At 41.8% G+C, this 23,145-nt stretch overlaps 2 protein-coding genes and 1 pseudogene across 2 annotated transcripts; 2 read left to right on the plus strand and 1 right to left on the minus strand.

The window, feature by feature from the left end:
* Positions 1-1,047: 1,047 nt before the first annotated feature.
* Positions 1,048-4,078, plus strand: LOC139424098 (toll-like receptor 13). Its single transcript, XM_071175794.1, has 2 exons — positions 1,048-2,694; positions 2,923-4,078. Exons 1-2 carry the CDS (start codon positions 1,048-1,050, stop codon positions 3,940-3,942), a joined length of 2,667 nt encoding a protein of 888 aa, XP_071031895.1. The 3' UTR covers positions 3,943-4,078.
* A 3,371-nt stretch (positions 4,079-7,449) lies between these two features.
* Positions 7,450-10,344, plus strand: LOC139423614 (toll-like receptor 13; annotated as a pseudogene).
* A 5,811-nt stretch (positions 10,345-16,155) lies between these two features.
* On the minus strand, positions 16,156-17,481 carry LOC139423615 (toll-like receptor 13). Its single transcript, XM_071175199.1, has 2 exons — positions 16,573-17,481; positions 16,156-16,491 (listed from the first exon to the last, which is right to left on the minus strand). Exons 1-2 carry the CDS (start codon positions 17,479-17,481, stop codon positions 16,156-16,158), a joined length of 1,245 nt encoding a protein of 414 aa, XP_071031300.1.
* Between the last annotated feature and the right edge of the window lie 5,664 nt (positions 17,482-23,145).

The raw sequence follows: 23,145 nt of genomic DNA on the forward strand, positions 1-23,145 counted from the left end.
GGCATGTCACAGGGCTCTGAAGAGGACTACAGCCCCAGAGTAATAATGTCATTATAGAGGCATGTCACAGGGCTCTGAAGAGGACTACAGCCCCAGAGTAATAATGTCATTATAGAGGCATGTCACAGGGCTCTGAAGAGGACTTCAGCCCCAGAGTAATAATGTCATTATAGAGGCATGTCACAGGGGTCTGAAGAGGACTACAGCCCCAGAGTAATAATGTCATTATAGAAGCATGTCACAGGGCTCTGAAGAGGACTACAGCCCCAGAGTAATAATGTCATTATAGAGGCATGTCACAGGGCTCTGAAGAGGACTACAGCCCCAGAGTAATAATGTCATTATACAACTAATAATAATTGATAATGTCAACAGAACAAATACATTAAAGAGTTGTACATGTAAAAGATAATTCAGTAAAGTAATACTAAAATGAAGTACTGTACTCTATTTCATATTTCATTACAATCTGCTGATGTTTTAGTGAGACTCAACGTTCTTCTGCAATCTATCATGTCCAAACAGGTCCTTCATGTTAATTGTATTTTTATTGACTTTAAGTTTATTTTCAGGAACTGAAAGAGAGACATGAAAAAACATGTAAAAATAGACTTTCACAAGCTGTTTAACATACTGTGTGACTGTGCTGTACAAACAGGATGCTGCTCCTCGGACACATTCAGACATCAACTGTGGCGGTCAGAGAACACGTTGCAGCTCTGCATTCATTTCTTCATTGTCTGTGGGACATTTGATTGTTACTTTACTTTTGGAACCAAACTAACCATTAAATATTTACTCCTGTTACCTTGAGATACAATTCAACTGCAGGGTGAAAGGGAAGAACACTGGAACAACCAAAAGGTATGAACTGCTGTTAGTTACCAAGGAGGAACCCATCTGACAAACAACAAGAAGACCAGAGACTCCATACTGTTTACAGCGTTCATAAGGGTTTTACTGTATCAAACCAACGTCCTACAGAGATCAACCGGAACCAAACTATTCTGACAATTATCTCAGTAGATTTGACTGACGTTGGAAGAGATGAGATCTATGTTTTCCCACCCTGCCGTCCTGTTCCTGTGGATTCAGAGTTCTAGTGGATGGATGCATCCTAAATGCCAGATTTATGACAGTAGTGAAGACTTGGAAAACTTTCCCACCTGGACCTGCAGCCACATACCTCATCATGCAGAACGTTACACTGCTGCCTGTCAAGATGTCACAGCCATCGAGGAGGATCTACTTGGACTTCCCCCTAATATCAATACCCTCTGCATATATATGACACATGGTGAAAATAGATCCATGTCTCTGGGCTTTTTCTCTCAGTTTCAGGATCTAGAGTACCTGTACATTGATGGCTGTTTTACTCAAATCCTTCCAACTGCGAATAGTCACCTTCCAAATCTGCAACATATGCACTTAGGTAAATGGGGAACTGACTCAGATTGCTGTGAATGTCATATTGGGCCCCATACATTCAGAGATCTCGTCAACCTAAGTCATTTGATTCTTTGGAGATATAGACTGTCAGCAATGTCCCCGGATGTTTTCCATGGCATTCCTCTGTTACAAAGTCTCATCATTACGGAACCCTGTTTAGAGGATTTGTCAGAGATAGCATGCAGAATTATGAATATTAAGTCACTTGTTAGGTTATATGTAGACGCACCAAACATACGATCGTTAAACATTTCAAACTGCTCCGTCTTAAACACCAACGAAAGCATGACACCTGTTTATATAAATCTAGCGAGGGTTGGCTTATCATTTGGTGAAATAACACACATAGAGGAAGGTTCACTGGCTTGGCTCCAGAACCTCACAAGGTTAGCAGGGGCTTTCAGCCAGGAAGTCCTACTGGACCTTCCCCTGTCTGGGATAAAACAAATCCAGGTCCTCAGTTGCTCTGGGATCAATGTCATTGATATTGAAAGTATCTGTAATGTATTGTTTTTGCTTTCAATCAAGAAAATATATGTAAACAATGCCAATACAAGCAGCCTCTCTATGTCCAGTGTTGAATTGTGCACTGGGCTAGAATATATGTATTTAAGTGTACCTTTGTCTTTCCATCCTACTACCCATTTGGATTGGCATTTTATTTCCAGTCTCAAAAACCTTAGTCAATTAAACATAGTCGGCCTGGAAGACAACAGACTTGATATTTGCTCCTTCCAAAAACAACCAATAACATGGTTAACAAATCTCACTTTAGGGTTGAAAAATCAAATGCTTTTTGCTAAACAATTTATCTGTCTTGTTAAGCTCCTGTATCTGGATATAAAATATAATTTAATTTCAAACATTGAAGACTTTGCTTTCCTGGGATTGACAAATCTGGAGTCCTTAGACATTACAAGGAATAAGATAACACAGATAAATGCAAACACATTTTATGGTTTACATAGTTTGACATGGTTAGACCTCAGGAACAATCCACTTATTCACAACATTGAGGCAATGTCTTTCACACACCTCATGTCTCTTAGACAAGTGTTTCTCGGGCAAGTGCACAACCCACTAACAGAACCTGTGATCAAGCTGAATCTGACACTTATATTTGGTGGAATTCTGAGTCAGCTGACTCATCTGTACATTAGTTCAGCTATGAGGCCAATGCAGTTGACTATCGGCAGTAACATCACATCTAAACAGAACCTGAGTCTCCAGCTCAAAGGCCAGACGGTGTCATTTCAGGACTGTGACAGACCTTTCTTTCAGTCTGTAACCCATCTTCATGCTGATGCTGAAGAATTCCTTTGTGGATCTGAATTCATGGGAAAGTACTTCACGTCTGTGGAGACATTTGACTACAGATCGAAGCTTTCAGCTAAAAGGGTTGATTTAACATCAATTAATCAGCTGATTCACCTGAGGAAACTGACTCTACGACAGGTGGATCTTTTAATACAGCGTTCTGCCGACATCATTTTTCACAACTTGACCAAACTGGAGGTTCTGGAAATGTACCACTGCAGGATTTACTCTTTAGAGGGGAGTTTAACTAAAGACTTGAAATCTTTGAAAAGAGTGTATTTGCATATAGAGAACATTTATAATGTATTCTACAGCTTTACTGAACCTCTCTCTAGTCTTAAGCATTTGACGTTTAATAATTTACAGATGTTTTGCAGTTGTGACAATGCTTGGCTCATTACATGGGCAAAGGGGTGCAGGCAGGTTGAAGTGATCATGCTTGGTCCGTATGCTAAAACCGGTATGTATGCTTTGGAGGACTTGATATGCTTGTCGGACAATGGAATAGACACACCTAATTTTGTCAAGTACACAGAAGCCAACTGCACAACAGAGGTTGGCTTTGTGCTCTTTGTTGCGACTGGCCTGGGAGTCCTGTTCTTCATGCTGGTGGTGTTGGTCCATAACCTGGCCGGCCCCTACCTCCTCCCCCTCTACCACATCACCCTTGGCTGGCTGTTAGAAGCCATGCGATCCAACACCAGGGGGCGCTACCACTACGATGCGTTTGTCTCCTATAGCGGGAAGGACGAGCGCTGGGTGGTGGAGGAGCTGCTTCCCAATCTGGAGCAGAGGGGTCCTCCTTTCCTGCGCCTCTGTCTGCACAGCAGGGACTTCCAGCTGGGGAAGGACATTGTGGAGAACATCACAGACAGCCTCTACCGGAGCCGCCACACTCTCTGCCTAGTCAGCCGCCACTACCTACGCAGTAACTGGTGCTCTCTGGAGATGAAGCTGGCCACCTACAGGCTGCAGCTGGAGCAAAGGGACATCCTCCTTCTGGTCTTCCTGGAGAAGATCCCCCCTCGCCGTCTGTCTGCCCACCACAGGCTGGCTCGCCTGCTGAAAACCAGGACTTATCTGGACTGGCCCCAGGACCCCCTTCAGCACCAGGCATTCTGGGACAGACTGTGGGCTAAACTGAAACCTCAGACTGAGCTTGAGATCAGAGGTTGATGTTGAACCTTGTGGACTGAAGCTAGACATCAGCTGTTGATGTAGAACCTTGTGAACTGAAAAGTGACATCAGAGGTTGATGTAGAACCTTGTGGACTGAAGCATGAGATCAGTGGTTGATGTAGAACCTTGTGGACTGAAATGTGACATCAGAGGTTGATGTAGAACCTTGGGTATAGAAATTTGACCAGAGGTTGATGTAGGACTGTGTAGACTGAATTGTGTCTTCAGAGGTTGATGTAGAACCTTGTGGACTGAAATGTGACATGAGAAGATGATGTTTAACCTTGTGGACTGAAATGTGACATCCGAGGTTGATGTAGAACCTTGTGTTATTGCAGATGCAATGTTGACACATGTTGAGCTGTTGCATTTGTTGTTGAAAGTCCTCCGTACAAAATGTCTACCGCTGTTTGAAATTTGTTTTGTCAATTCCTTTTAAATGCTCTCTCTGGAGTGTACTTTTTGCGATTCATCTGAAATTACTTTTAATAGCCTTATTTAAATTGCTCATAAAAAAGACTAAACATTTTATAAATTCCCTACATTTTATCAGATCCTATTTGTATTTTTAAACACCTAATTGCTAACACATATCTTTGTTTGTATATTTGTTGCTAAGAGGAACTGAAAAAGGGTGTGACTACTGTGTACTGCAGTGAATGACTAAACATACATACAACATGTCCAATGACCATGAACCAGTTATTAATGACTATACATGAATGACCAATGACCATGAACCAGTTATTAATGACTATACATGAATGACCAATGACCATGAACCAGTTATTAATGACTATACATGAATGTCCAATGACCATGAACCAGTTATTAATGACTATACATGAATGACCAATGACTATGAAGCAGTTATTAATGACTATACATGAATGACCAATGACCATGAACCAGTTATTAATGACTATACATGAATGACCAATGACCATGAACCAGTTATTAATGACAATACATGAATGTCCAATGACCATGAACCAGTTATTAATGACTATACATGAATGACCAATGACCATGAACCAGTTATTAATGACTATACATGAATGACCAATGACCATGAACCAGTTATTAATGACTATACATGAATGACCAATGACTATGAAGCAGTTATTAATGACTATACATGAATGACCAATGACCATGAAGCAGTTATTAATGACTATACATAAATGTCCAATGACCATGAAGCAGTTATTAATGACTATACATGAATGACCAATGACCATGAACCAGTTATTAATGACTATACATGAATGACCAATGACCATGAAGCAGTTATTAATGACTATACATGAATGACCACGATGCAGATATTTTATTTGAACATCGATCGAAGATATTTGTACAGAAATGTTGTTGCTAGTTGTTTAACTAAATGTTGTTGCAAATGTTTTAACTAAATGTCTTTGCTATTTGTTTACCAAAATGTTGTTGCTAGTTGTTTAACTAAATGTAATTGCTAGTTGTTTAGCTAAATGTAGTTGCTAGTTGTTTAACTAAATCTAGTTGCTAGTTATTTAACTAAATGTGTTGTTAGTTGTTTAACTAAAATGCAGTAGCTAGATGTTTAACTAAATGTAATTGTGAGTTGTTTAGCTAAATCATGTTGCCATGTGTTTAAATAAATGTGTTGCTATTTGTTTAACTAATTGTAGTTGCTAGTTGTTAACTAAATGTCGTTTTTAGTTGTTTAACTAAAGGTAGTTGCTTGTTGTTTAACATTTTGAAGATGCTAGTTGTATAACTAAATGTAGCTGCTAGTTGTATAACTAAATGTAGTTGCTAGTTGTTTAACTAAATGTAGTTGCTAGTTGTTTAACTAAATGTAATTGCTAGTTGTTTAATTAAATGTAGTTGCTATTTCTTTAACCAATTGTAGTTTCTATTTGTTTACCTAAATGTAGTTGCTAGGCGTTAAACTAAATGTGTTGCTAGTTGTTTAACTAAATGTGTTGCTAGTTGTTTAACTAAATGTGTTGCTAGTTGTTTAACTTAATGTGTTGCTAGGTGTTAAACTAAATGTGTTGCTAGTTGTTTAACTAAATGTGTTGCTAGTTGTTTAACTAACGGTGTTGCTTGAGTGTAGCCTGTATATGGTTCATGGCACATATATTTGATACAATTCTTAACTCATGGGTGTGGGGAGGTGTACCCCTTTCTGGACAATGAAGTAATTTCTGCGCAATATTTGAGGTAACATAGTTTTATTGAATTATTTCATTACTGTTTATGCTTTTGATAAAGGCATTCATCCGAAATGTTGGAAACTGTTTCTGTTTCTCTTCTGTTTTTAAATAAAGAGCATCCCTGCATTAGAATACCTCATTGTATTGTTCTATTCTAGAATGCCTCTATATTCTCTATTCTATAAGTTCTTAGATATGACACATGCAGAACAGATCTCTAACTGAGGCCAGCTTTCAGCAGCTTGCACAGGCTATCAATGCTCTGACTACAGTAGACCACAGAGTAAGCCTGATATGTCTGGTTAACCTCCATTATCATGGTGTATGATGGAGACTCCAGCCTTATCAGTTCTAGTCACAGATAAGCATCATCCCTCCAGCTAAAGGTCAGGTCTTCCCCGGTGGTAACCTCGCCTGAGAGCTGAAGAATTATCCTACTAGAGTCCTAGGCTTGAGTTCAGTTTTAATTTAATCTTTATTTTACCAGGTATTTTGACAGAGAACACATCTTCATTTACATTAACAACCTGGGGAATAGTTACAGGGGAGAGGAGGGATGAGCCAAAGCTGGGGAGAGTTAGATGGTCATGACGGTATGAGGTCCAGATTAGAAATATAGCCAGGACATCGGGGTTAACACCTCTACTCGTATGATAAGTCCTGCATGTACAAATAACCTCAACTAACCTGTAATCGAGAAAACTGACTCAGTACCTGTACCCCTGCACATTGACTCAGTACCTGTACCCCTGCACACTGACTCAGTACCTGTACCCCACACACTGACTCAGTACCTGTACCCCCACACACTGACTCGGTACCTGTACCCCTGCACACTGAATCAGTACCTGCAACCCTGCACACTGACTCGGTACCGGTGCCCCTGTATATAACCTCATTATTGTTATTCTAATTGTGTTACCTTCAATTATTACTTTTTATTTTAGTCTACCTGGTAAATATTTTCTTTAGCTCTGCATCCATTTCTTCAATGACCATGGAACATTTTATTGTTACTTTACTTTTGGAACCAAACTAACCATTAAATATTTACTCCTGTTACCTTGAGATACAATTCAACTGCAGGGGTGAAAGGGAAGAACACTGGAACAACCAAAAGGTATGAACTGCTGTTAGTTACCAAGGAGGAACCCATCTGACAAACAACAAGAAGACCAGAGACTCCATAATGTTTACAGCGTTCATAAGGGTTTTACTGTATCAAACCAACGTCCTACAGAGATCCACCGGAACCAAACTATTCTGACAATTATCTCAGTAGATTTGACTGACATTGGAAGAGATGAGATCTATGTTTTCCAACCCTGCCGTCCTGTTCCTGTGGATTCAGAGTTCTAGTTGATGGATGCATCCTAAATGCCAGATTTATGACAGTAGTGAAGACTTGGGACACTTTCCCACCTGGATCTGCAGCCACATACCTCATCATGCAGAACGTTACACTGCTGCCTGTCAAGATGTCACAGCCATCGAGGAGGATCTACTTGGACTTCCCCCTAATATCAATACCCTCTGCATATTTATGACACATGGTGAAAATAGATCCATGTCTCTGGGCTTTTTCTCTCAGTTTCAGGATCTGGAGTACCTGTGCATTAAAGGCTGTTTTACTCAAATCCTTCCATCTGGGAACAGTCACCTTCCAAATCTGCAACATATGTACTTAAGTAATTGGGGAATGGACTATGATTGCTGTGAATGTCATATTGGGCCCCATACATTCAGAGATCTCGTCAACCTAAGTCATTTGACTCTTTGGAGTTATAGACTGTCAGCAATGGCCCCGGATGTTTTTCATGGCATTCCTCTGTTACAAAGTCTCATCATTAGGGAACCCTATTTAGAGGATTTGTCAGAGATAGCATGCAGAATTATGAAAATTAAGTCACTTGTTAGGTTATATGTAGACGCAACAAACATACAATCGTTAAACATTTCAAACTGCTCCGTCTTAAACACCAACGAAAGCATGACACCTGTTTTTATAAATCTAGCGAGGATTGACTTATCATTTGGTGAAATAACACATATAGAGGAAGGTTCACTGGCTTGGCTCCAGAACCTCACAAGGTTAACAGGGGTTTTCAGCCAGGAAGTCCTACTGGACCTTCCCCTGTCTGGGATTAAACAAATCCAGGACTTCAGTTGCTCTGGGATCAATGTCATTGATATTGAAAGTATCTGTAATGTAGTGTTTTTGCTTTCAATCAAGAAAATATATGTAAACAATTTCAATACAAGCAGCCTCTCTATGTCCAGTGTTGAATTGTGCACTGGGCTAGAATATATGTATTTAAGTGGACTTGGATCCGTCCATCCTTCTCCCCATTTGGAATGGAATTTTATTTCCAGTCTCAAAAACCTTAATCAATTAAAAATAGTCGGCCTGGAAGATAACAGACTAGATATTTGCTCTTTCCAAAAACAACCAATAACATGGTTAACAAAATGCACTTTAGGGTTGAAAAATCTAATGCCTTTTGCTAAACAATTTATCTGTCTTGTTAAGCTGCAGTATCTGGACTTGACACAGAATTTAATTTCAAACATTGAAGACTTTGCTTTCCTGGGATTAACGAATCTGGAGTCCTTAGACATTACAAGTAATAACATAACACAGATAAATGCAAACACATTTTCTGGTTTACATAGTTTGACATGGTTAGACCTCAGGAACAATCCACTTATTCACAACATTGAGGCAATGTCTTTCACACACCTCATGTCTCTTAGACAAGTGTTTCTCGGGCAAGTGCACAACCCACTAACAGAACCTGTGATCAAGCTGAATCTGACACTTATATTTGGTGGAATTCTGAGTCAACTGACTCGTCTGTACATTAGTTCAGCTATGAGGCCAATGCAGTTGACTATCGGCAGTAACATCACATCTAAACAGAACCTGAGTCTCCAGCTCAAAGGCCAGACGGTGTCATTTCAGGACTGTGACAGACCTTTCTTTCAGTCTGTAACCCATCTTCATGCTGATGCTGAAGAATTCCTTTGTGGATCTGAATTCATGGGAAAGTACTTCACGTCTGTGGAGACATTTGACTACAGATCAAAGCTTTCAGCTAAAAGGGTTGATTTAACATCAATTAATCAGCTGATTCACCTGAGGAAACTGACTCTACGACAGGTGGATCTTTTAATACAGCGTTCTGCCGACATCATTTTTCACAACTTGACCAAACTGGAGGTTCTGGAAATGTACCACTGCAGGATTTACTCTTTAGAGGGGAGTTTAACTAAAGACTTGAAATCTTTGAAAAGAGTGTATTTGCATATAGAGAACATTTATAATGTATTCTACAGCTTTACTGAACCTCTCTCTAGTCTTAAGCTTTTGACATTTGATAATTTACAGATGTTTTGCAGTTGTGACAATGCTTGGCTCATTACATGGGCAAAGGGGTGCAGGCAGGTTGAAGTCATCATGCTTGGTCCGAATGCTAAAACCGGTATGTATGCTTTGGAGGACTTGATATGCTTGTCGGACAATGGAATAGACACACCTTATTTTGTCAGGTACACAGAAGCCAACTGCACAACCGAGGTTGGCTTAGTGCTCTTTGTTGCGACTGGTCTGGGAGTCCTGTTCTTCATGCTGGTGGTGTTGGTCCATAACCTGGCCGGCCCCTACCTCCTCCCCCTCTACCACATCACCCTTGGCTGGCTGTTAGAAGCCATGCGATCCAACACCAGGGGGCGCTACCACTACGATGCGTTTGTCTCCTATAGCGGGAAGGACGAGCGCTGGGTGGTGGAGGAGCTGCTTCCCAATCTGGAGCAGAGGGGTCCTCCTTTCCTGCGCCTCTGTCTGCACAGCAGGGACTTCCAGCTGGGGAAGGACATTGTGGAGAACATCACAGACAGCCTCTACCGGAGCCGCCACACTCTCTGCCTAGTCAGCCGCCACTACCTACGCAGTAACTGGTGCTCTCTGGAGATGAAGCTGGCCACCTACAGGCTGCAGCTGGAGCAAAGGGACATCCTCCTCCTTGTCTTCCTTGAGAAGATCCCCCCTCGCCGTCTGTCTGCCCACCACAGGCTGGCTCGCCTGCTGAAAACCAGGACTTATCTGGACTGGCCCCAGGACCCCCTTCAGCACCAGGCATTCTGGGACAGACTGTGGGCTAAACTGAAACCTCAGACTGAGCTTGAGATCAGAGGTTGATGTTGAACCTTGTGGACTGAAGCTAGACATCAGCTGTTGATGTAGAACCTTGTGAACTGAAAAGTGACATCAGAGGTTGATGTTGAACCTTGTGGACTGAAGTTAGACATCAGCTGTTGATGTAGAACCTTGTGGACTGAAATGTGACATCAGAGGTTGATGTAGAACCTTGGGTATAGAAATTTGACCAGAGGTTGATGTAGGACTGTGTAGACTGACTTGTGTCTTCACAGGTTGATGTAGAACCTTGTGGACTGAAATGTGACATGAGAAGATGATGTTTAACCTTGTGGACTGAAATGTGACATGCAATGTTGACACATATGTTGAGCTGTTGAATTTGTTGTTAAAAGTCCTCCGTACAAAATGTCTACCACTGTTTGAAATTTGTTTTGTCAATTCCTTTTAAATGCTCTGTCTGGAGTTTACTTTTTGTGATTCATCTGAAATTACTTTTAATAGCCTTATTTAAATTGCTCATAAAAAAGCCACATTTTATAAATTCCCTAAATTTTATCTGATCCTATTTGTATTTTTAAACACCTAATTGCTAACACATATCTTTGTTTGTATATTTGTTGCTAAGAGGAACTGAAAAAGGGTGTGACTACTGTGTACTGAAGTGAATGACTAAACATGAATGTCCAATGACCATGAAGCAGTTATTAATGACTATACATGAATGACCAATGGCCATGAAGCAGTTATTAATGACTATACATGAATGACCAATGGCCATGAAGCAGTTATTAATGACTATACATGAATGACCAATGACCATGAACCAGTTATTAATGACTATACATGAATGACCGATGACCATGAACCAGTTATTAATGACTATACATGAATGTCCAATGACCATGAAGCAGTTATTAATGACTATACATGAATGACCAATGACCATGAACCAGTTATTAATGACTATACATGAATGACCAATGACCATGAAGCAGTTATTAATGACTATACATGAATGACCAATGACCATGAAGCAGTTATTAATGACAAAACATGAATGTCCAATGACTATGAAGCAGTTATTAATGACAATACATTAATGTCCAATGACTATGAAGCAGTTATTAATGACAATACATTAATGACCAATGACCATGAACCAGTTATTAATGACAATACATTAATGACCAATGACCATGAACCAGTTATTAATGACTATACATGAATGACCAATGACCATGAACCAGTTATTAATGACTATACATGAATGACCAATGACCATGAAGCAGTTATTAATGACTATACATGAATGACCAATGACCATGAAGCAGTTATTAATGACTATACATGAATGACCAATGACCATGAAGCAGTTATTAATGACTATACATGAATGACCACGATGCAGATATTTTATTTGAACATCGATCGAAGAGATTTGTACAGAAATGTTGTTGCTAGTTGTTTAACTAAATGTTGTTGCAAATGTTTTAACTAAATGTCTTTGCTATTTGTTTACCAAAATGTAGTTGCTAGTTGTTTAACTAAATGTAGTTGCTAGTTGTTTAACTAAATGTAGTTGCTAGTTGTTTAACTAAATGTAGTTGCTAGTTGTTTAACTAAATGTTGTTGCTAGTTGTTTAACTAAATGTAGTTGCTAGTTGTTTAACTAAATGTAGTTGCTAGTTGTTTAGCTAAATGTAGTTGCTAGTTGTTTAACTAAATGTGTTGTTAGTTGTTTAACTAAAATGCAGTAGCTAGATGTTTAACTCAATGTGTTGAAGTTTTTTAACTAAATCTAATTGCGAGTTGTTTAGCTAAATCATGTTGTTATTTTTTAAATAAATGTGTTGCTATTTGTTCAACTAATTGTAGTTGCTAGTTGTTAACTAAATGTAGACTTTTGTGGTTTAACTAAAGGTAGCTTGTTGTTTAACATTTTGAAGATGCTAGTTGTTTAACTAAATGTAGCTGCTAGTTGTAGAACTAAATCTAGTTGGTAGTTGTTTAACTAAATGTGTTGCTAGTTGTTTAACTAAATGTAGCTGCTAGTTGTAGAACTAAATCTAGTTGCTAGTTGTTTAACTAAATGTGTTGCTAGTTGTTTAATTAAATGTGTTGCTAGTTGTTTAATTAAATGCAGTTGCTATTTCTTTAACCAATTGTAGTTTCTATTTGTTTACCTAAATGTAGTTGCTAGTTGTTTAGCTAAATGTGTTGCTAGTTGTTTAACTGAATGGGTTGCTAGTTGTTTAACTTAATGGGTTGCTAGTTGTTTAGCTAAATGTGTTGCTAGTTGTTTAGCTAAATGTGTTGCTAGGTGTTTAACTAAATGTGTTGCTAGTTGTTTAACTAACGGTGTTGCTTGAGTGTAGCCTGTATATGGTTCATGGCTCATATATTTGATACATTTCTTAACTCACGGGAGTGGGGAGGTGTACCCCTTTCTGGACAATGAAGTAATTTCTGCGCAATATTGGAGGTAACATAGTTTTATTGAATTATTTCATTACTGTTTATGCTTTTGATAAAGGCTTTCATCCGAAATGTTGGAAACTGTCTTCTGTCTTCTGTTTTTAAATAAAGAGCATCACTGCATTAGAATAACTCATTGTATTGTTCTATTCTAGAATGCCTCCATATTCTCTATTCTATAAGTTCTTAGATCTGACACATGCAGAACAGATAACTGTCTCTAACTGAGGCCAGCTTTCAGCAGCTTGCCCAGGCTATCAATGCTCTGACTACAGTAGACCACAGAGTAAGCCTGATATGTCTGGTTAACCTCCATTATCATGGTGTATGATGGAGACTCCAGCCTTATCAGTTCTAGTCACAGATAAGCATCATCCCTCCAGCTAAAGGTCAGGTCTTCCCCGGTGGTAACCTTGCCTGAGACCTGAAGAATTATCCTACTAGAGTCCTAGGCTTGAATACTGTTTTAATTTCATCTTTATTTTACCAGGTATTTTGACAGAGAACACATCTTCATTTACATTAACAACCTAGGGAATAGTTACAGGGGAGAGGAGAGATGAGCCAATGCTGGGGAGAGTTAGATGGTCATGACGGTATGAGGTCCAGATTAGAAATATAGCCAGGACATCGGGGTTAACACCTCTACTCGTATGATAAGTCCTACATGTACAAATAACCTCAACTAACCTGTAACCCTGAAAACTGACTCAGTACCACTACCCCTGCACACTGACTCATTACCTATACCCCTGCACACTGACTCAGTACCTGTACCCCACACACTGACTCAGTACTCAGGACTCAGATTAAATTAAAACAGAACTCAAGCCTAGTTCTGAAATGAAGATGTGTTCTATGTCAAAATACCTGGTAAAATAAAGATGAAATTAAAACAGAACTCAAGCCTAGGACTCTAGTAGGATAATTCTTCAGGTCTCAGTCGAGGTTACCACCGGGGAAGACCTGACCTTTAGCTGGAGGGATGATGCTTATCTGTGACTAGAACTGATAAGGCTGGAGTCTCCATCATACACCATGATAATGGAGGTTAACCAGACATATCAGGCTTACTCTGTGGTCTACTGTAGTCAGAGCATTGATAGCCTGGGCAAGCTGCTGAAAGCTGGCCTCAGTTAGAGACAGTTATCTGTTCTGCATGTGTCAGATCTAAGAACTTATAGAATAGAGAATATGGAGGCATTCTAGAATAGAACAGTACAATGAGTTATTCTATGCAGTGATGCTCTTTATTTAAAAACAGAATACAGAAGACAGTTTCCAACATTTCGGATGAAAGCCTTTATCAAAAGCATAAACAGTAATGAAATAATTCAATAAAACTATGTTACCTCCAATATTGCGCAGAAATTACTTCATTGTCCAGAAAGGGGTACACCTCCCCACTCCCATGAGTTAAGAAATGTATCAAATATATGAGCCATGAACCATATACAGGCTACACTCAAGCAACACCGTTAGTTAAACAACTAGCAACACATTTAGTTAAACACCTAGCAACACATTTAGCTAAACAACTAGCAACCCATTAAGTTAAACAACTAGCAACCCATTAAGTTAAACAACTAGCAACCCATTCAGTTAAACAACTAGCAACCCATTCAGTTAAACAACTAGCAACCCATTAAGTTAAACAACTAGCAACCCATTAAGTTAAACAACTAGCAACCCATTAAGTTAAACAACTAGCAACCCATTAAGTTAAACAACTAGCAACCCATTAAGTTAAACAACTAGCAACCCATTCAGTTAAACAACTAGCAACACATTTAGCTAAACAACTAGCAACTACATTTAGGTAAACAAATAGAAACTACAATTGGTTAAAAAACTAGCAACACATTAAGTTAAACAACTAGCAACACATTTAGTTAAACACCTAGCAACTACATTTAGGTAAACAAATAGAAACTACAATTGGTTAAAGAAATAGCAACTGCATTTAATTAAACAACAAGCAACACATTTAGTTAAACAACTAACAACTAGATTTAGTTATACAACTAGCAGCTACATTTAGTTAAACACCTAGCATCTTCAAAATGTTAAACAACTAGCTACCTTTAGTTAAACAACTAAAAACAACATTTAGTTAACAACTAGCAACTACAATTAGTTAAACAAATAGCAACACATTTATTTAAACAAATAACAACACATTTAGCTAAACAACTAGCAATTACATTTAGTTAAACAACTAGCAACTACATTTTGGTAAACAAATAGCAAACAGATTTAGTTAAAACACTTGCAACAACATTTAGTTAAACAACTAGCAACAACATTTCTGTACAAATCTCTTCGATCGATGTTCAAATAAAATATCTGCATCGTGGTCATTCATGTATAGTCATTAATAACTGCTTCATGGTCATTGGTCATTCATGTATAGTCATTATTAACTGGTTCATGGTCATTGGTCATTCATGTATAGTCATTAATAACTGGTTCATGGTCATTGGTCATTCATGTATAGTCATTAATAACTGGTTCATGGTCATTGGACATGTTGTATGTATGTTTAGTCATTCACTGCAGTACACAGTAGTCACACCCTTTTTCAGTTCCTCTTAGCAACAAATATACAAACAAAGATATGTGTTAGCAATTAGGTGTTTAAAAATACAAATAGGATATATACAATTTTGGGAATTTAAAAAATGTTTAGGCTTTTTTATGAGCAATTTAAATAAGGCTATTAAAAGTAATTTCAGATGAATCGCAAAAAGTACACTCCAGACAGAGCTTTTAAAAGGAATTGACAAGACACATTTCAAACAACGGTAGACATTTTGTACGGAGGACTTTTAACAACAAATTCAACAGCTCAACATATTTGTCAACATTGCATCTGCAATAACACAAGGTTCTACATCAACCTCTGATGTCACATTTCAGTCCACAAGGTTCTACATCAACCTCTGATGTCACATTTCAGTCCACAAGGTTCTACATCAACATCTGATGTCACGTTTCAGTCCACAAGGTTCTACATCAACCTCTGATGTCACATTTCAGTCCACAAGGTTCTACATCAACCTCTGATGTCACATTTCAGTCCACAAGGTTCTACATCAACCTCTGATGTCACATTTCAGTCCACAAGGTTCTACATCAACCTCTGATGTCACATTTCAGTCCACAAGGTTCTACATCAACATCTGATGTCACGTTTCAGTCCACAAGGTTCTACATCAAAATCTGATGTCACATTTCAGTCCACAAGGTTCTACATCAACCTCTGATGTCACATTTCAGTCCACAAGGTTCTACATCAAAATCTAATGTCACATTTCAGTCCACAAGGTTCTACATCAACTTATGATGTCACATTTCTATACCCAAGGTTCTACATCAACATCTGATCTCATGCTCAGTCTGAGGTTTCAGTTTAGCCCACAGTCTGTCCCAGAATGCCTGGTGCTGAAGGGGGTCCTGGGGCCAGTCCAGATAAGTCCTGGTTTTCAGCAGGCGAGCCAGCCTGTGGTGGGCAGACAGACGGCGAGGGGGGATCTTCTCAAGGAAGACCAGGAGGAGGATGTCCCTTTGCTCCAGCTGCAGCCTGTAGGTGGCCAGCTTCATCTCCAGAGAGCACCAGTTACTGCGTAGGTAGTGGCGGCTGACTAGGCAGAGGGTGTGGCGGCTCCGGTAGAGGCTGTCTGTGATGTTCTCCACAATGTCCTTCCCCAGCTGGAAGTCCCTGCTGTGCAGACAGAGGCGCAGGAAAGGAGGACCCCTCTGCTCCAGGTTAGGTAGCAGCTCCTCCACCACCCAGCGCTCGTCCTTCCCGCTATAGGAGACAAACGCATCGTAATGGTAGCGCCCCCTGGTGTTGGATCGCATGGCTTCTAACAGCCAGCCAAGGGTGATGTGGTAGAGGGGGAGGAGGTAGGGGCCGGCCAGGTTATGGACCAACACCACCAGCATGAAGAACAGGACTCCCAGGCCAGTCGCAACAAAGAGCACAAAGCCAACCTCGGTTGTGCAGTTGGCTTCTGTGTACCTGACAAAATTAGGTGTGTCTATTCCATTGTCCGACAAGCATATCAAGTCCTCCAAAGCATACATAACGGGACTAGTATACGGAGTAAGCATGATCACTTCAACCTGCCTGTACCCCTTTGCCCATGTAATGAGCCAAGCATTGTCACAACTGCAAAACATCTGTAAATTATCAAATGTCAAAAGCTTAAGGCTAGAGAGAGGTTCAATAAAGCTGTAGAATACATTATAAATGTTCTCTATATGCAAATACACTCTTTTCAAAGATTTCAAGTCTTTAGTTAAACTCCCCTCCAAAGAGTAAATCCTGCAGTTGTCAAGTTCCAGAACCTCCAGTTTGGTCAAGTTGTGAAAAATGATGTCGGCAGAACGCTGTATTAAAAGATCCACCTGTCGTAGAGTCAGTTTCCTCAGGTGAATCAGCTGATTAATTGATGTTAAATCAACCCTTTTAGCTGAAAGCTTCGATCTGTAGTCAAATGTCTCCACAGACGTGAAGTACTTTCCCATGAATTCAGATCCACAAAGGAATTCTTCAGCATCAGCATGAAGATGGGTTACAGACTGAAAGAAAGGTCTGTCACAGTCCTGAAATGACACCGTCTGGCCTTTGAGCTGGAGACTCAGGTTCTGTTTAGATGTGATGTTACTGCCGATAGTCAACTGCATTGGCCTCATAGCTGAACTAATGTACAGATGAGTCAGCTGACTCAGAATTCCACCAAATATAAGTGTCAGATTCAGCTTGATCACAGGTTCTGTTAGTGGGTTGTGCACTTGCCCGAGAAACACTTGTCTAAGAGACATGAGGTGTGTGAAAGACATTGCCTCAATGTTGTGAATAAGTGGATTGTTCCTGAGGTCTAACCATGTCAAACTATGTAAACCATAAAATGTGTTTGCATTTATCTGTGTTATCTTATTTCTTGTAATGTCCAAGCACTCCAGATTTGTCAATCCCAGGAAAGCAAAGTCTTCAATGTTTGAAATTAAATTCTGTTTTATATCGAGATACAGGAGCTTAACAAGACAGCTAAATTGTTTAGCAAAAAGCATGTGTAGCTTGTTCAACCTTAAAGTCAGTTTTGTCAGTTGTAAACCATAAAATGTGTTTGTATTTATCTGTGTTATCTTATTTCTTGAAATGTCTAAGGATTTCAGATTTGTTAATCCCAGGAAAGCAAAGTCGTCAATGTTTGAAATTGAATTATCTGCTAAATCTAAATACTGTAGGTTAACAAGACAGATAAATTGTTTAGCAAAAAGCATCTGTATATTGTTCAACCCTAAAGTCAGTTTTGTTAACCATGTTATTGGTTGTTTTTGGAAGGAGCAAATATCAAGTCTGTTGTCTTCCAGGCCGGCTATTGTTAATTGGTTAAGGTTTTTTAGACTGGAAATAAAATGCCAATCCAAATATGGAGTAGAACAGAAAATGCCATGTAAATACATATATTCTAGCCCAATGCACAATTCAACACTGGACATAGAGAGGCTGCTTGTATTGAAATTGTTTACATATAATTTCTTGATTGAAAACAAAAACACTACATTACAGATACTTTCAATATCTATTTCATTGCTACCATAGCAACTGAAGTCCTGGATTTGTTTTATCCCAGACAGGGGAAGGTCCAGTAGGACTTCTTGGCTGAAAGCCCCTGTTAACCTTGTGAGGTTCTGGAGCCAAGCCAGTGCACCTTCCTCTATATGTGTTATTTCACCAAATAAGAAGTCAGAGAATGCTAGATTGTTAAAAACAGGTTTCATGCTTTCGTTGGTTATTAAAATGGAGCAGTTTGATTGGTTTATCGATTGTATCTCTGGTGCTTCTATTTTTAGCTCTATAAGTGACTTTATATTCATTATTCTGCATAGTATCTCTGACAAATCTTCTACACAGGGTTCACTAATAATGAGACTTTGTAACAGAGGAATGCCATGGGAAAGATCTGGGGACATTGCTGATAGTCTATAACTCCATATGGTCAAATGACTCAGCTTGACTAAATCTCTGAATGTATGAGGCCCAAAATGACAATCACAGCACCCAAAGCCCAAACCATCCAAATGCAAATACTGCAGATTTGGAAGGTGACTGTTCCCAGATGGAAGGATTTGAGTAAAACAGCCCTTAATGTACAGGTACTCCAGATCCTGAAACTGAGAGAAAATGTCATGTACTGTCATGTTGTCTTGTCTCTGTCCTTTCCCTTCACCCTGTCTCCCTCTGCTGGTCGTGTTAGGTTACCTTTTCTCCCCCGCTTTCCCCCAGCTGTCCCTTGTCTCCTCTAACTACCCATTCACCCCGTTCCCCACCTGTTCCCTTTTTTCCCTCTGATTAGGTCCCTATATCTCTCTCTGTTTCTGCTCCTGTCCTTGTCGGATTCTTGTTTGTTTGTGTCATTCATGCCTGAACCAGACTGTCGTCATGTTTGCTGTAATCTTGTCCTGTCCTGTCGGAATCTGCCGGTCCATCTGAGCCTACCTATGTTTGGTAATTAAAGAAGCTCTGTTTAAGTTGATTCGCTTTTGGGTCCTCATTCACGCATCGTAACAGAAGAATCCGACCAAGAATGGACCCAGCGACTTCGGATCCTCTCCACTCAGCCGTCGAGATCCAGGGAGCGATGCTAGGCAGACACAAGCAGGAATTGTCTGCTGCTCGACATGCCGTTGAGACCCTGGCCACCCAAGTCTCCAACCTCACAGAACAGGTTCACCATCTCCGCCTCGATCCACCGGCCACTTCCAGGGCTTTCGAATCTCCGGAGCCCAGAATCAATAACCCGCCGTGTTACTCTGGGGAGCCCACTGAATGCCGCTCGTTCCTCACCCAGTGTGATATTGTGTTTTCTCTCCAGCCCAACACTTACTCCAGGAGCACTGCTCGTGTCGCCTACGTCATATCTCTCCTTATTGGACGGGCTCGTGAGTGGGGCACGGCAATCTGGGAGGCAAGGGCTGAGTGTACTAACCAGTATCAAGACTTTAAGGAGGAGATGATACGGGTTTTTGATCGATCTGTTTTTGGGGAGGAGGCTTCCAGGGCCCTGTCTTCCCTATGTCAAGGCAATCGATCCATAACAGACTACTCTATTGAGTTTCGCACTCTTGCTGTCTCCAGTGGCTGGAACGAGCCGGCCTTGCTCGCTCGTCTTCTGGAGGGTTTCCGCGCAGAGGTAAAGGATGAGATTCTCTCCCGGGAGGTTCCTTCCAGCGTGGATTCCTTGATTGAACTCGCTATTCGCATTGAGCGACGGGTTGATCTTCGTCACCGAGCTCGTGGAAAGGAGCTCGCGCTCTCCGTCGCCCCCCTCTCCGCATCACTACCATCTTCCTCTGCCGGCTCGGGTGCTGAGCCCATGCAGCTGGGAGGTATCCGCATCTCGACTAAGGAGAGGGAACGGAGAATCACCAACCGCCTCTGTCTCTATTGCGGTTCCGCTGGTCATTTTGTCACTTCATGTCCAGTAAAAGGCCAGAGCTCGTCAGTAAGCGGAGGGCTACTGGTGAGCGCTACTACTCCTGTCTCTCCTTCAAGATCCTGCACTACCTTGTCGGTCCATCTACGCTGGACCGGTTCGTCAGCTTCCTGCAGTGCCTTAATAGACTCTGGGGCGGAGGGCTGTTTTATGGACGAGACCTGGGCTCGGGAACATGACATTCCTCTCAGACAGTTAAAGGAGCCCACGGCCTTGTTCGCCCTGGATGGTAGTCCTCTCCCCAGGATTCAGCGTGAGACGCTACCTTTAACCCTCACTGTGTCTGGTAATCATAGTGAAACCATTTCTTTTTTAATTTTTCGTTCACCTTTTACACCTGTTGTTTTGGGCCATCCCTGGCTAGTTTGTCATAATCCTTCCATTAATTGGTCTAGTAATTCTATCCTCTCCTGGAACGTCTCTTGTCATGTGAAATGTTTAATGTCTGCTATCCCTCCTGTTTCCTCTGTCTCTTCTTCACAGGAGGAGCCTGGTGATTTGACAGGGGTGCCGGAGGAATATCACGATCTGCGCACGGTGTTCAGTCGGTCCAGGGCCACCTCTCTTCCTCCACACCGGTCGTATGATTGTAGTATTGATCTCCTTCCGGGAACCACCCCCCCCCGGGGTAGACTATACTCTCTGTCGGCTCCCGAACGTAAGGCTCTCGAAGATTATTTGTCTGTAGCTCTTGACGCCGGTACCATAGTCCCCTCCTCCTCTCCCGCCGGAGCGGGGTTTTTTTTTGTCAAGAAGAAGGACGGGTCTCTGCGCCCCTGCATAGATTATCGAGGGCTGAATGACATAACAGTGAAGAATCGTTATCCGCTTCCTCTTATGTCTTCAGCCTTCGAGATCCTGCAGGGAGCCAGGTTTTTCACTAAGTTGGACCTTCGTAACGCTTACCATCTCGTGCGCATCAGGGAGGGGGACGAGTGGAAGACGGCGTTTAACACTCCGTTAGGGCACTTTGAATACCGGGTTCTTCCTTTCGGCCTCGCTAACGCTCCAGCTGTCTTTCAGGCATTAGTCAATGATGTCCTGAGAGACATGCTGAACATCTTTGTTTTCGTTTACCTTGACGATATCCTGATTTTTTCACCGTCACTCCAGATTCATGTTCAGCACGTTCGACGTGTCCTCCAGCGCCTTTTAGAGAATTGTCTTTTTGTGAAGGCTGAGAAGTGCACTTTTCATGCCTCCTCCGTCACATTTCTCGGTTCTGTTATTTCCGCTGAAGGCATTAAGATGGATCCCGCTAAGGTCCAGGCTGTCATTGATTGGCCCGTCCCTAAGTCACGCGTCGAGCTGCAGCGCTTTCTCGGCTTCGCGAACTTCTATCGTCGTTTCATCCGTAATTTCGGTCAGGTGGCAGCTCCTCTCACAGCCCTTACTTCTGTCAAGACGTGCTTTAAGTGGTCCGTTTCCGCCCAGGGAGCTTTTGATCTCCTCAAGAATCGTTTTACATCCGCTCCTATCCTTGTTACACCTGACGTCTCTAGACAGTTCGTTGTCGAGGTTGACGCGTCAGAGGTGGGAGTGGGAGCCATCCTTTCTCAGCGCTCCCTCTCTGACGACAAGGTCCACCCATGCGCGTATTTTTCTCATCGCCTGTCGCCGTCGGAACGTAACTATGATGTGGGTAACCGCGAACTGCTCGCCATCCGGTTAGCCCTAGGCGAATGGCGACAGTGGTTGGAGGGGGCGACCGTTCCTTTTGTCGTTTGGACTGACCATAGGAACCTTGAGTACATCCGTTCTGCCAAACGACTTAATGCGCGTCAGGCGCGTTGGGCGCTGTTTTTCGCTCGTTTCGAGTTCGTGATTTCTTATCGTCCGGGCTCTAAGAACACCAAGCCTGATGCTTTGTCTCGTCTCTTCAGTTCTTCAGTAGCCTCCACTGACCCCGAGGGGATTCTCCCTGAGGGGCGTGTTGTCGGGTTGACTGTCTGGGGAATTGAGAGGCAGGTAAAGCAAGCACTCACTCAAACTCCGTCGCCGCGCGCTTGTCCTAGGAACCTTCTTTTCGTTCCCGTTCCTACTCGTCTGGCCGTTCTTCAGTGGGCTCACTCTGCCAAGTTAGCCGGCCACCCTGGCGTTCGGGGTACGCTTGCTTCCATTCGCCAGCGTTTCTGGTGGCCCACCCGGGAGCATGACACGCGTCGTTTCGTGGCTGCTTGTTCGGTCTGCGCGCAGACTAAGTCCGGTAACTCTCCTCCTGCCGGCCGTCTCAGGCCGCTTCCTATTCCCTCTCGACCGTGGTCTCACATCGCCTTAGATTTTGTCACCGGACTGCCTTCGTCAGCGGGGAAGACTGTTATTCTTACGGTTGTCGATAGGTTCTCTAAGGCGGCTCATTTCATTCCCCTTGCTAAGCTTCCGTCTGCTAAAGAGACGGCACAAATCATCATCGAGAATGTTTTCAGAATTCATGGCCTTCCGTCAGACGTCGTTTCGGACAGAGGTCCGCAATTCACGTCTCAATTTTGGAGGGAGTTTTGCCGTTTGATTGGGGCTTCCGTCAGTCTCTCTTCCGGCTTTCACCCCCAGTCTAACGGTCAAGCAGAACGGGCCAATCAGACTATTGGTCGCATCTTACGCAGTCTTTCTTTTCGCAACCCTGCGTCTTGGTCAGAACAGCTCCCCTGGGCAGAATACGCCCACAACTCGCTTCCTTCGTCTGCGACCGGGCTATCTCCTTTTCAGAGTAGCCTCGGGTACCAGCCTCCGTTGTTCTCATCTCAGTTCGCCGAGTCCAGCGTCCCCTCCGCTCAGGCTTTTGTCCAACGTTGCGAGCGCACCTGGAAGAGGGTCAGGTCTGCACTTTGCCGTTATAGGGCGCAGACTGTGAGAGCTG

The sequence above is a fragment of the Oncorhynchus clarkii genome, chromosome 13, assembly GCF_045791955.1.
Source record: "Oncorhynchus clarkii lewisi isolate Uvic-CL-2024 chromosome 13, UVic_Ocla_1.0, whole genome shotgun sequence".
In the NCBI taxonomy this organism is placed as follows: domain Eukaryota; kingdom Metazoa; phylum Chordata; class Actinopteri; order Salmoniformes; family Salmonidae; genus Oncorhynchus; species Oncorhynchus clarkii.

Excerpts from the sequence above, each read along its gene's own strand:
- LOC139423615 (XM_071175199.1), bottom strand. The coding sequence starts at position 17,481 with ATGAGGCCAATGCAGTTGACTATCGGCAGTAACATCACATCTAAACAG. Across the intron at positions 16,492-16,572 it reads GCGGGAAGGACGAGCGCTGG|CTGGGGAAGGACATTGTGGA; the intron begins GTGGTGGAGGAG and ends AGGGACTTCCAG.
- LOC139424098 (XM_071175794.1), top strand. The coding sequence starts at position 1,048 with ATGAGATCTATGTTTTCCCACCCTGCCGTCCTGTTCCTGTGGATTCAG. Across the intron at positions 2,695-2,922 it reads TCCAGCTCAAAGGCCAGACG|CGTTCTGCCGACATCATTTT; the intron begins GTGTCATTTCAG and ends CTTTTAATACAG.